This window comes from Pantherophis guttatus, chromosome 2 (genome assembly GCF_059756535.1).
Source record: "Pantherophis guttatus breed Tessera chromosome 2, ASM5975653v1, whole genome shotgun sequence".
Lineage (NCBI taxonomy): Eukaryota > Metazoa > Chordata > Lepidosauria > Squamata > Colubridae > Pantherophis > Pantherophis guttatus.
The window spans coordinates 173,803,471-173,816,890 of record NC_142064.1 but is presented as its reverse complement, the minus strand read 5'-3'; the positions used below and the strand labels follow the sequence as shown (position 1 = coordinate 173,816,890).

The 13,420-nt window shown below is 38.0% G+C and overlaps 1 protein-coding gene across 2 annotated transcripts in view; it reads right to left on the bottom strand.

Annotated features, from left to right (window-relative positions):
- The window catches only part of PRKACA (protein kinase cAMP-activated catalytic subunit alpha), a 67,532-nt gene extending 54,275 nt beyond the window's left edge, over window positions 1–13,257 (bottom strand). Inside the window, exon 1 of one of the 2 annotated variants that reach the window (XM_087887328.1) lies at window positions 13,003–13,257. In XM_087887328.1, the coding sequence (XP_087743454.1) occupies window positions 13,003–13,027 (25 nt within the window). In that variant the 5' untranslated portion in view covers window positions 13,028–13,257. Of the gene's footprint in view, window positions 1–12,733; window positions 12,962–13,002 lie in introns of those variants that run through there. The other variant, XM_087887327.1, reaches the window with a different exon arrangement.
- Window positions 13,258–13,420: the final 163 nt, after the last annotated feature.

Below are 13,420 nucleotides of genomic sequence, written 5' to 3'. Positions count from 1 at the left end.
AGAGAATTGTTATAGATTTTCAGCAAACCTTGCTTATTGCATTACTATATATATATGCTTACTTCAGCAAATAAATTAACAAGTAATACAGTATTGCTTACAATTCAGAGATTTGGTGAAAACATATAGAACTCCAATTCTAAACTAAGACTTTAAACATTTTTTTAAAGATACCTAAAACAGACAACAAAGTTAAGAATGAATACTTACCCTGAAACTTTTTAGAAATACTTATCCAAGCATACATTTGCAATATCAAGTGCTGCAGTGATTCAACATAAAAGGAACCCGAGATGAAAATTTGGAAGTCGGGATGCTTTGCCTTCTATTCAATTATTTAAATCTGATTTTTTAATATCACTAGTGTACTAGTATTAAGGGTAAACTAGCTTCAAAGATCTGATAATGAGAAACATATTCAATACTAGTCAGAACACCACAAACCAAATACTGTTTAAGGCACCTGGTTTACTGATATGCATTCCTTTAAAGGTGTGTTGTTCTGTAAGAAGTAGCATGCTGTAGTTTATCTGCTTTTCTATGAACATTTGGAATCATTATTATAAGTTAGAACATACTGCATCTAACCATCACTGTTGCTTACCTGCCGCCCTAAATAATAAATTTTGCATAGTTAATTCAGATTTGCAAATACATCAATAAACAGCTGTAGCAAGCTGTATCCTTTCCTGGAATAGTCTGCAAAGTGTTTAGAACTTGTCAGAATCTAAACAAACTGTTTACAGCATAAGGCAGAACAGTAATAATGAAAATACATTTACACTTAATATATTACAATAATTTACAACTAAGAAATCAGAAAATGTATGTTTTGCTTTTGTGGTACATTTCTGTATGTTATATCTTTTCTCCTTATGATTCTGAAGTATAGGAAGGAGCAGGAAGCTATTATTTTTGCTGACTGATGAGGAAGGGTTCAATTCCAAGTTGGACTAATCCAAATAGTAGCCCCACCCCACTTTCAATGCCCATCTAGCTTTGTCAAGTTTACATATTAAACAAAACCATTATTTGTTCTTAAAAGTAAAAAATCAGTGTGCCAGACTGCAATGCTAACCAATAGCTTACTTCCTGAACTTTCTGTTCCTTGTTTGCACTTCATCTTTTTTCTAAGTATATACTTGTAAGGTTATATGTTGGCCCTCACAGTCAATTTATTTACTTTTCTCAGCGTGAATATTTTCTAATTTATCAGCATATTTGACATCTTTGGTATGAACATTTCCACTAATTGTAAATGTCTGAAATCACTCAGGATTTAGTACAAATGTTTTTATTCTTTCAATGATTCTACTGTGCTAATGATTGATGCTGAAAAATATACATTACTTATATACCAGCAAAGGGAATCATCACTATTTTTTTCTCTGTCTTCAATAACTATGTTAAGATTAAGCAAAGTGCAACAACAAAAATAAATATCTGCTCCAAAGCTTGTCTCATTAAGAGGGAAGAAAAGAGGGTTGAGTGAAGAGAGTCTAGGACTGGAAAGCAATCTTCAATAGAATAGCATGTTTGGAAATAATGTATAATATCTCCCTCTAGTGGCTGGACCATACAGAACAAGACCAAAGTGTAGTACAGTTTGTAACTATAGTAAGAGCAACGTATCCTCCTACAAATTTTTAAATACACCAAATGTTTTAATCTTTTCATCAAAGAGGCTTGGGAAGAACACAGTTTGTATTTAATAGTGTTCTGGATTAATAAGTTTAATTATATTTACTAATTAATAACAAGCTTTTAATAAAAGGTTATAGTATGTAATTTAGTGTTATGTACACATCAGATAATGTAGTGAAAGGATTATGTTTCACTCTTTCCATGTATTTAAGTGGACCCAGAGACTGTTGGAAATTATGTGAAAGTCAATATGAAGATTATATTTATAATTATGTCCTTATTAGATTTGCTCAAGGTACCATATGTAGTACTTCTTTCTCACAATAATCCCATGAAGTTGGGTTCTGAGTCTCTATAAATTGAGAGGGAATAACTAACCAAAAACCACCCAGTGAATTTCTATGACTAAGGACGGATTTAAATCTAGGTCTCCCTAGTTGTAGTTTAATGTATTAATCATTTACACCATATTGCCTCCCCAACCTTTTTGGCACCAGGGACCAGTTTCGTGGAAGAACATTTTTCCATGGACTGGGGGTGGGGTGGGGGAGAGGGATGATTTCGATTTCACTTGCTTGCCCACCACTCACCTCCAACTGTGTGACCTGGTTCCTAATAGGCCACAAACTGATACCAGTCCGTGGTCCAGGGGTTGTAGTCTATATGAATACTGAAGTACATAAATTCTTCAACTGTTTAACATTCTGCAATACTTCCTCATATATCTGTATTTATTCTAGCATTACATTGACAATTACAAGGTAACATAATTATACTAAACAGTTTAAAAATCCATATCAGTTATGCTTTATATAATAAATGTTCCTAAATTAATTTATGACCTTAAGTTAAACAAGGTATTTTCTGTGGACCTTGGTGCCGGAAAAGTTGCCTGTGTAGTATTTGTTGCATAATATATATCCATACATACACTAAAAATAATCTGCATTATATTGCATTAGTATAAAGAAAAGAAGTCAAGAGTTGTATAAGGCAGCTTCAGTTCTTCTGGAAGTCATATATACCTATCTTTTCATTTATTCCATCTGCTTTCTAAGTATGCTGGGTAGCTGAGGGGGGAGTGGGGGAGAGCTGTTTGTTTTGAACTCACATGAAAATATATTGAACAGAGATGATCCACAATAAAGGAAGCACTTCCCAAAAACTCACTGAAAGATAAAATATTTGTTTTAGGAAAGTAGCACCTTTTTTCCTCTTTGAATTGTTATTATCTTAATGCCATTGCTTCTTTAATTATGTAATTTCTGTTTCAGTTTGCGAATACTGTAATTACAAACTACTCCTTTTCCCATAGAAATTGGATTTAATATCACACATTTCTGAATAAAACAAATTTTAGTCTATTCCTTTACTGCAATATTTTTGCAATCACAATGGAACTGCTCCTGCATTCCATGTTCAAATCTGAACATTGTTAATTCCTGGTTTGTAGAAAGGAGATTCCCTCATAATAGTATTAAAATTCAAGTGTGTGTGTGTGTGTGTACACACACACACACATTTACTTAGGGACATGGCAAATAAAAATATTTAGATTTTTAACAATATACTTCAGAAAGATCACTATTAAAATTATTTAATCCAGAGAATGGTAGATGCAGAGAAAGTAGATAACTTCTATGGATAGGTATCTGATAGCTTGCAGCAGCTCTGAAAATTCATAATCTCAGCTGTTTTAACTACTTCAACAAAATATCTTCCCCTCCAAATTTCTGAAATGAAAAAGTACAGATGACACTGGTAACCAAATTGGTTTTTCACGTGGAAGGATAATTCAGCAATCCAGGTTGACCTCTAGAACTCAAAATACTTTAATGTTAAGTCTTTTACACTAACTTTAGCTAGTGAATCTCAGGGTTACTAAAAACACTGGCGATCCACGTGAAAATGAAGTCTGGGCCTAATGAAGTCTCCAGAGCCATTAGCGCTTGCCTCCCAATCATCTGCATTGATACACTGAAAAAGTGGGATTAAGATTTTGAATTCCTATGTTTGCTGTGCTCCACTTTCAGAAAGAATGCCCAGGGAACAGTTCACTGCTGTAAAGTTTTAGCTCCTTAAGCAGGTTGTTGCAAAACAGTTAAGATCCCAAATCTTCATTAAAGAACATAAAGCTGAATTAGTATAATTTCCAACCCAGCACAAGAGCGAGTCCATAGAGGCCAACAAGATAAGGAAGGATAAGATGACAAGATATAGTAAGCTGAATTGAATGGCACCGTATAAATCAAGAGGCCTACCTTTTTTTTAAAAAAAAAAAAACCGAGTCTGTAGAAACCAGAAGGCAGCCAGTTCCCCAAAACCATTCTTCACTTTCCTAAACTCCTTTGCTGGGCCCAGATTAGATCCACCTCAGGGTAATGTGGAAATTTCCAATCAAACCTCCCTCCCAGGACATTATGATCACAATTACCCATTACTAGATAATACTACGATATACTTCCTTTGGCCTCCTCACAAACATCAGGCCTACCCTCACAGGACCAGGCAACCTGTTACTCCTCCTCACCTCCAGCATCCATCTTGCCAGCCTGGAATGTGGCTTCTCTGCACTTGCCTACGGCTCCCCAGAAGGGTCAATCCACGCTAACTGCTTGCTGGGGCTGTTTTAAGAAACCAACTCCAGGAGCAAGACTGGAAACACACACACACACCCCGCAAGAGCAAGCTATGGGCACACAAAATGGGATGGACCGTTTCCCCTGAGACCATATTTGTTTGCTTCATCACATACTTCTATGAAATCTAAGCTAAAACACACTGACTTCTAACTCTCACTCATCTCTGTAAATTAGAAAGAAGGGTGTGACCCAAATGGGCAACTCATCCTACATGCCTACGTTTACGCACTTTAACAGACTTTTTTCCGTTTGGATGAGAAAAAGGGATGGATTTCTTCATACTTAGTGGCACCTGTAATTGCCTAGCATGTTAGCTATGGTATTTAATTCGGCCAGCTAAATCCCTGGTCCGTGAACTGGCACTGGGCCACACACAGCATGTCAGAAACTGGGCCATGCAAACAAGCGAAGTCCCATCTGCAGGATGCAAGCAGCATGCGAAATCATGCTCCCTCTGGTCCACAGAAAAACTTATCTCTTCAGAACCGGTCCCTGGTGCCCAAAAGGTTGGGGGCCACTGACATAAAGGACCGATTATAGCAATGTTTTTCAGTAGTGTCAGGAATTTCAACTGCACAGAGAATAAATGCAGTGACTTAGGGAAACCAGGTTCAAATTTTCATGAAGATATATAAGCTAGATATAACTCACATAATTATTGTAAAGATACATGCCAGCTATAGTGGAAGAACCATGCACCAGGTCTTCAGTGCTTGAAGAAAAGGAGAAAGAGATGGCTTTAGCTAGCTTTGATAAGCACTGGTTACCGAAATCCACTCTCAAATGTATTTGGATTCATTACCAGTTTTTATCTCAGCCCAAAGGTTTTTCACCTCTAATTTCAACACCCTAAACTTGTCTCATTTTTTTTTGAAAATTTATTACCTTCTGCATGTGAACCCACACTTCTGAGTTTGCTTAAAGGAGTCATGTTAATGGTTTCATTGTTTATTGTGAAGTTGCAACTTCTTTGGGACAAAACTTTGGAAGTTCTTTAATGAACTCTCAAGTTATTTGTTTAGAATCTTCATTCTTACATGTTTGAATTGGCATTGGAATACCCAAAGGTTGCATTCTCTTTATTCTTAGTGTTCTGATTTTGCATTTTGTCAATATACACATTCCTTTTAAAGCCAAACAAACCATAAGACACCTGAATGTTGCCTCAATGATGCTAACAGCAGCATAATTTTTTATCTAAAATACTCACAATGACTTCATTATAAAGTTGATATTTCATGCTTTGATCAGCATGTCATAATAGGTTAGCTGAATTTGATAAATAAAACAAATTCACCAGCTGTGAGTGCTCTTTTTGTATTTGACACTTTCTCCACAAAGTGGCATATACAGTATTGTCCACCATTTTATTTGTGCAATCATCATGTGAGATGAGTATTATGATTGGAAACTGTCCTAACATGGAGGTGAACTCCATAGCTCTGAAGTCCTATTCTAACATTAATAATACTGGCTCTGGTTTTCTCTTATCTCTTTTTCTCTTCTCTTAAGGAAATATTCCTTATCCCACATAAAAGACCTTAAGTGGCTAACAGAAGACTAATTTTGTGTTTTCTTCTGGCAAGAATTTTCTACCAACTTTCCACAAATATACAACTATTTAATCAACCTATAATAAATGAAGGAAGCACTTGATCTAATCACCAGAACATTACCCTCTCCTTTTAATACAGGGCCATTTTTATTATTGCACGTCTAGAAGTTTGAAAAAGATGGGTACTCAATACATTTCATTTAGATACTTCCTATCATAATTTAATAATTATGGTGAAAGGAACTAAGGCCATGTCTGATTCTATGCAAAGCAACATTTGTCACACAGACACACTCTGCAAGTCACAGCCTGCTCTTGATCTACCTGTTTTGGAAAATAAGGAAAAAGTGATGCTAAACCTATTGGTGAAAAGCCTAAATTGTATTCATAAATGTTTGATTCCAAAATGTTAATTACCAGGAAATACTCAATCAATCTCAATATTGTCTTAATTCTATACCACAGTTAATGAAATTATGTTCAAAAAATGTGGTTTCTATTTTAGTGTTACATTTATTTGAAATAAAGTTTAATAGTTTCAAATTTACTTTTAATAGCATATTGAAATTGCTGAGAAGATTGCAATGATTTAATATTAAATGAGCATCTTCCCTATTCAGGTTTTTCTTCTTTTTGGGTAAATATAGGAATAATATCTTGAATTTTCTATTATATACAATATCTTAAAACTTTACATTTTAGCAATATCTGGAGAGCAACAACTTTTAACATTAAGCATTTTGTTAATTGTTCCAGCAATTAAATAGGAATGTGAAAATGTTGATGTGAGCTACTTTGACAATATCTACATACCTTTGGAAAGTGAAATCTAAGTATTGAGAAGAGGAACATGGAACTCCTAGTAACAGCACCCAGCTTAGTCAACTAGTAATAAGGCAGGAGGGAGAATTGAAAAGAGGATTTTCCCAGTTATACTACAAAAGGTCTGGCAGCAAGGAGAAAAATAGGAATATGGTTTCAATATCTTCCTATCAGTTGGCACCTAATGTAACCTGTAATAGGCTGGAAGGAGGCCTCTGAAAGGGAGAAGTAATGAGCACTGTTTTATATTCAGAATCATCCTGGAGGATGATTTTCCTAAGACATTCAAATATTTTCCTTACCAAGAATTTGAACCTGGATCTCCACTGTGTCACAGGTAGATAGTATCATAGCTAGATAATATCAAATAAAAAGCTGGGTTGATGAAAAACAGAAGGTAGTGTTTGCTCTGTCCTGCAATCTTCTTTCTGGTACATATGAACCTATCAGGAAGCAATTAAAAATATGTGGCCCGATTTCATATTTGCAGCAGAGCATAAAACAACACTGTGAGGAAAGACAGAAGGAGAAAGATATTTTTGTGTGCAAGAAGAGATGCCTCTACTGCCCAGGCTCACTATGCTACGAGAGCACTAAGCTCCACCAAATAGACTGAATATAAAGACTAGTAACCCATCTTTTAAATTTAAAATCAAATTTTCACCCCGCAGGTTGTAAAGTCATGTTTAAAAAATGATCTCAGAAGCTTGGAGAATAAAGCATGCTGAAGCTATAAAAAGTATAAGCATATTGTAAATTTTACTGCATTACCAACAGACCTATGAAAATGACATAAAATGAATGGCAATTAAATCTGCATAATTTGTAAGCACTGTGAAATATGATTGTATGCAACAACTATAGATTATCTTTCAGGAATACTGGGTTTGCGAAGAATTTACAATATGCATAAATCAATCACTAACAATTCTTTCAAGCTGCATTTATTATTACCTGTATTAAGATAATCACATTTGCCCTAAAGTTTAAATGGTGCCAAACCTTAAGGAATGCTTCCCTCAGGAAGATTTGATTGCAACTTGGTCTTCAGATGGCAAATTAAAAGCTCTCTTGGGTACATCACTAGTGGTTAGATGATTTAACTGCTAGGAAACGTGAATGTAAGCTATAGTTTTATATTTATTACCTATTCATTTAATTCAATAATATTGATATTTATTTTTAACACAATGTAGTAGGATTTAACTTCCTAAATCCATTCTACATTGAACTGCAACTCCCATGAGTCCTTGAATGCATAACCAAAGTTCATGCCAACTGGAAACAATCACAGTTGACTTCCAGTGAATTTGACAGATAACAGGTCTCATCCAGAATAAAATAACACTTTTTACAGTGACTTGACATGCTAGCAATTTCATTAAAAAAGCTACTATCAACTCTATCATAAAATGCACATTTTTCTGACCAATATATTTTGTTGAAGAGATTGTCTGTGGTTGCTGATTTACATTAGCAGGCAAAACTGCAGACATCTGGATGTTCCATTTAATTATAATAGTACTGAAACAATTTAAGCTCTGAAAAGCTTCAGGCACATCATCTATATTTAGCTGTTTAAAAGGCAAAAGATTATTAATACAGATCCTTCCTGGATCAGATAGCACATCTGTAAGGAAGTTCTATGCAACAACAACAACAAAGAAGGATATAATTCTTTTTTCTTTACTCAAATTTACTGAGAGCAGAATTGGATGTACTGAGTCAATAACGGAGCCTATTTTGTACTGCTGCAAATAAAACAGAAATCCAGACAGACCAACATATATATTTTCCTGTCTAGCCCAGAACCTAATTCTTCCTACTTTGATTTTTAATTTTAAACAAATAATGCTAAATTTTAGATGCAATTCATAAACTATATTTTATTTAGTTATACCTCGCCTTTTTTTCTGCTCATGTAACAGTTTGAAAGGATGCAAATGTGAATAACTAGGTACCACTTCAGTGGGAAGGTAACAGCATTCTGTGCATTTCGGTTTATAGTCATACTGGCCACATACTGACCATGGAAATGTCTTCGGATGACATTGGCGCTTTTGGGTAAGAAACAGAGATGAGCACTGTCCCCTAGAATCAGACACAACTGGACAGGGGAAAACTTTACCTTTATCCTGCCTTCATTTTTCCAAATAACTCAAGGCAGTGAAAGTGCCTAATGCTCCTTCATCCTATTTTCCCCATTTGTACAACTAGCTGTAAAAAAACACTCTTCTAATCCAGATGTTTTTCTTGGCGTCCGATCTACTGAATAGAGTTCTATAGCAGAGCAAAATATAGAACAGTGAGAGCAACCTAATAATATGAAGTACCCAAGTGTGATTTGCTGTTTCTGGAGTCCAGTTTAACCACACTTAATGATTACTGGTGCGGTTGCTTGCCATTTGAAACAGCAAACACACAAAACAATATATGCTGTAAGCTAGAGCTAACATATTAGTATAATAACCTACTTAAACTATCCCTAAATAAGTCCAAGAAAATAAACAAAGCTGGTTTCACATGTGCATGACATTTCCCCCGCCTAGTATATAATCATTTCCCCTATATTGGGCATTAATTATATTGCTTGGCATGTAATGTAGCTCAGAGCAAGCCAAAAGTTATCCATTTATCATACAGAAGTTTTGAAGCGCTCATATTTTGCAAACTTCGTGTAATAACTTCCAAAGGAGGTTATGTTAAAAATGTACAGATTTGATTGCATAGATTAGGAAATGGTTATTAGAATATGAAAACTAGAGGACATGTATTTTGTGTATACACACACACACACACACACACACATACACACTAAATTAAAAGACAATTAATCTAACAGGCATATAGGATTCAGTTAAAATAACCCAAATAAATTTTAAATTAAAATGCCTACTTTCTCTAATTAAAAAATTCTTCAACTGAGCACTGTAGTCACAATGGAAAAATTGTGATGTGCTTTTTTCTTAAATACACAAAACAGCCGAGCTACTATCTATCCATATTCTATAATTCTACACATAAAATACTTTGTAAATCATTTTTCTATTAAAACATTTGAATTTAACTTATTCAAATTCAGAACTGAGATATACACTTTGCAAATTTAACTGTAACTAAACATATCATTGAACTGTATAATTTATTTCTAATAGATTTGTTATTTTGCTCTGAAAACTTTGCTTGAGGTTAATAAGGGAAATATGAATCAGAATATTGATATTTAGAAACTTTTAAAATATGAACTCAACTTGGTTTATGGCAGTGAATAAGTGCTGAATAGGGTAAAAGCAAAATATTGTGTACATTCCAAGTCCATAGTAATAAATAGTATGATTTTCTTAAAACAATGACTAAGGATAGCAAATGATATACTGGATTTGTGACCTATTATGTAGCTGCTCCTTGAATAAGGTTTGCTTCAGTCTCAGCACCATTAGGTAAATTGAGTAAGTTAGAAAGTTTATTCCTAGACAAATAGCCAGATATCTGAACTCCACCCATAATTCTGGGAAGAATTCTGAGATGATATACTCAAGCAAACACTGACTCAACACCTGCTTAGGAGCAGCAAGCAATAAGCAGAGCTATTACTGCACTGCATAGAGAGATGTGATTTAGTACTAGTTTACAAGCTCGTTCACAAAGTTCTGATCATCTTCTCATGTGAGGAGAGATGGGCTCTTCTATCATACACTAGCACCTAGAAGTTCTGATTGATCTTCTAGAGCAGAGGTGGGAAATGATGGCCCTTTTATGACTTGTGGACTTCAGCTCTCAGAATTCCTGAGCCAGCTGGCTCAGGAATTCTGGGAGTTGAAGTCCACAAATCATAAAAGGGCCATCCATCATTTCCCACCTCTGTTCTGGAGCAAAGTTCCCCAACCTTTCTGGATTTGCGAACTGGTGGAGGGGGAAAGGGGATGGTTCCACATGAACGGCTAGCAAGCGTGTTTGTGTGCCCAGCTCCATTTGCCCACTGCTTCCACAACCTGGTTCCAAATGGCTCACGGCCTAGTAGTAGCCTACAGCCTGGGGGTTGAGGACCTCTATTCTAGAGTACAGAGACTTAATGCAAAATTGCTTGTTATTCTTTTGCTTGTTCTTTCCAGATAACTTTAAATCAGGAGTGTCCAACCTACAGCCCATGAGCCGCATGCAGTCCAGGACAGCTAGCATTAGGTCCCACAAGATGATATAAAGAAATGAAGTTTGTTATTTATATAAACTATATATTTCATATGCAGCCAAATCCTCTTCACTCAATGCAGTGCAGGCAAGCTAAAAAGTTAGACAACCATGCTTTAAATTAAACCTAGTTTTAAGAATATTAATTTAGTAATTGTACAGAGAAGTATCAGCTGTATTTATATTAAAGACATTTTTATTATTAATCTAGTATGCTTCCAGATGAACAGCTCGGTGCCAACATTCAAAAGATATTCATCTGTTCATGCAGCATAGCAAGCCACATTATGATGTATTAGGTTCAATGTGTTGTCTTGTGAAGCCAGACAAGGTAATTTGTAAACTATAGCTGATGATTTAAAATAGTGAGAACATTAGCAGTGAGAATGCAAATAGCTGTGGCTTATTCATATAATACAACTATGATTTAGCTGTTCTGTCTTTCCTCCTTAAATGACATTTTCCAGTCAGAAAGGAGAAAGGAAAACTGACAGAAAAGAATAAGTTGAAAAGTAAAAAATGATTTTTGAACCCCTGTAAAATTCCATGATTGAAGAGATAATCATGCAATATAAGTTTTATCTGGAATATCCTGATAAAAACAAAAAGGCAAATTTGCATGCATGAACAGCATGCATGCCACTAGTTTCTTAAAATACAGATAAAAGAAGTCAGTCAAAAGGAAAAGGGGGACAGAACAAATTTTTAAAGTCTTTGAGATCTGGTCATCATCCTGTGAATATACTCTTGGCTAAAAGATTCTGTCTTCTGCTTCCAGTATAAAACTTACGCCGAACTCTCTGCCTTCCACCTAGATATGCTACACACATTGCTTGTTGTTGTTAATACTTCCATCTGAGGGCTATTTTCCTTCCTTCCTGCCTGCCTGCTCAATTTGCCAGTCCAGTTCTGCATCTTCCTTTAGGGGTGGGAGGAATACTTCCGGCTGTCTTTCCTGAATTAAGTAGCCTTCATTTGCGTTTTAACAGAGCCAGCTGTCTACAAACAGGAACCTCTCATACCTGCCTAGAAGCAACAGCAAAAAGTGTTAGCAACAGTATGCAATGTATATCCTTATCAGAAAAACTGACCTAAGCAACCTGAATAAAACATTACACACAAATGTTTCTATACACTTGTCACCTTGGGGCAAGGTAATTAACAAAGGAGAGCAAAAAAGCCGTTAAGAGTTTTAGGGGCAGAAATGTGACCAAAGGAAACGGGCATCGGATTTCGGGAACGCATGGGGGAAAAAAATGAATAAAATCGCATAGACTGGCTGTCCTTTCCCGCGAGCCAACCCGGGCGCAGACAGAGCCAGACAAAGCATCCCGGGGAGAGAAGGGTTTGCTTTGCGCCGAGAAGCTCAAGAGCGGCTCCATGCGGGAAAGCTATTCCAGCTGAATCCCAAAAGGAACCGAAAGGACCGGGAAGCCTAAAAACACAGAAGCCGGGCCGGTCGGCTTGCACGGCTGCTTTAGCCAGGCAGGTAATTCCGGGAGGCCACGAATTAGATGTGAAGGCAGCGGCCAGATACCCTTGGAAGGGCTTCGGCAAAGGCCCTAAAGGGGATTCGGTGGCAACTTAGGCTGTCTGTTCTCCCGGCAGCTGCCAGCCAGGGAGACCCTCCCTCCCTCCCTGCTTCTCCGCACCCCCGTATTCTTCGCCGCTCTCCCAGCCCGATTTCCCCAAAGAGAGAGAGAGAGAGGTCCGATGCATCGGGACCCCGCATCCCGCTTGGCAGTCAGTGCCGAACACGGGCTCGCCCCCGACAGCGAAAGCCCTCGGGCCCGGCTTCCCCCGGTGGCTCCTACCTCGCCCAAACCCGGCTTGCAGCAATCGCTATTCCCCCCCCGCCCCCCCGCCAAACACACACACTCACCGCTCTCAATCTCGCCGCCTTTCTTGGCCGTGGCCGCGTTGCCCATGGCCAGGCGGGGCCGGGCTTGGGCTGGGCCCACGGGGAGGGGGCGTTCTCCCCGCACAGACGGTCCAGGCTGCAGGAGGCTCCGGCTGGGCCCAGCCAGGCCCAATGCCCCCCTCCCCGGCAGACCCGGTGTTGCCTCCGCCCCCTCTGCCCCCCCCTGGCAGCGTTAGCTGAGCAGGCACCGCCCCGACCTCGCATGCTATTGGCTACCCAGCTTCGCTCACCTTCGTTCACTGGTCTCGTCGGCATGGCCCGAGCTGTTATTGGCCCTCAGATCCGTGACGGGTTCCTCATATACGGTCGCCTCCTTCCTGCGCAAACGTGCCGGGTTGAAGCGATTACGTTTCTATGATTGGCTAAGTGACGATGTAGAGACCCGCCCATTCCCTGGAGATCCTCTCGTTGGCTGGGCCGGGGAGATGAGGGTCTCAGCTGAGCGCTCAGGCTCTCGAGATGGTCCGAGTTCCAAAGTATAAAGGGTGGAGCTCGAGGTGGGGGTTGGAATGTATTTTAGGAAGGCGCAGGAAGGGGGCGGAGCGTCCGCGCTCTAGATTCGGGACGCGTTCGGAAGGGAATATTGAGCATGAAATAAATGCAGGGTTCCATTCTACTGCAGGGAAAAGGGATTCAGGGATTTTTTAT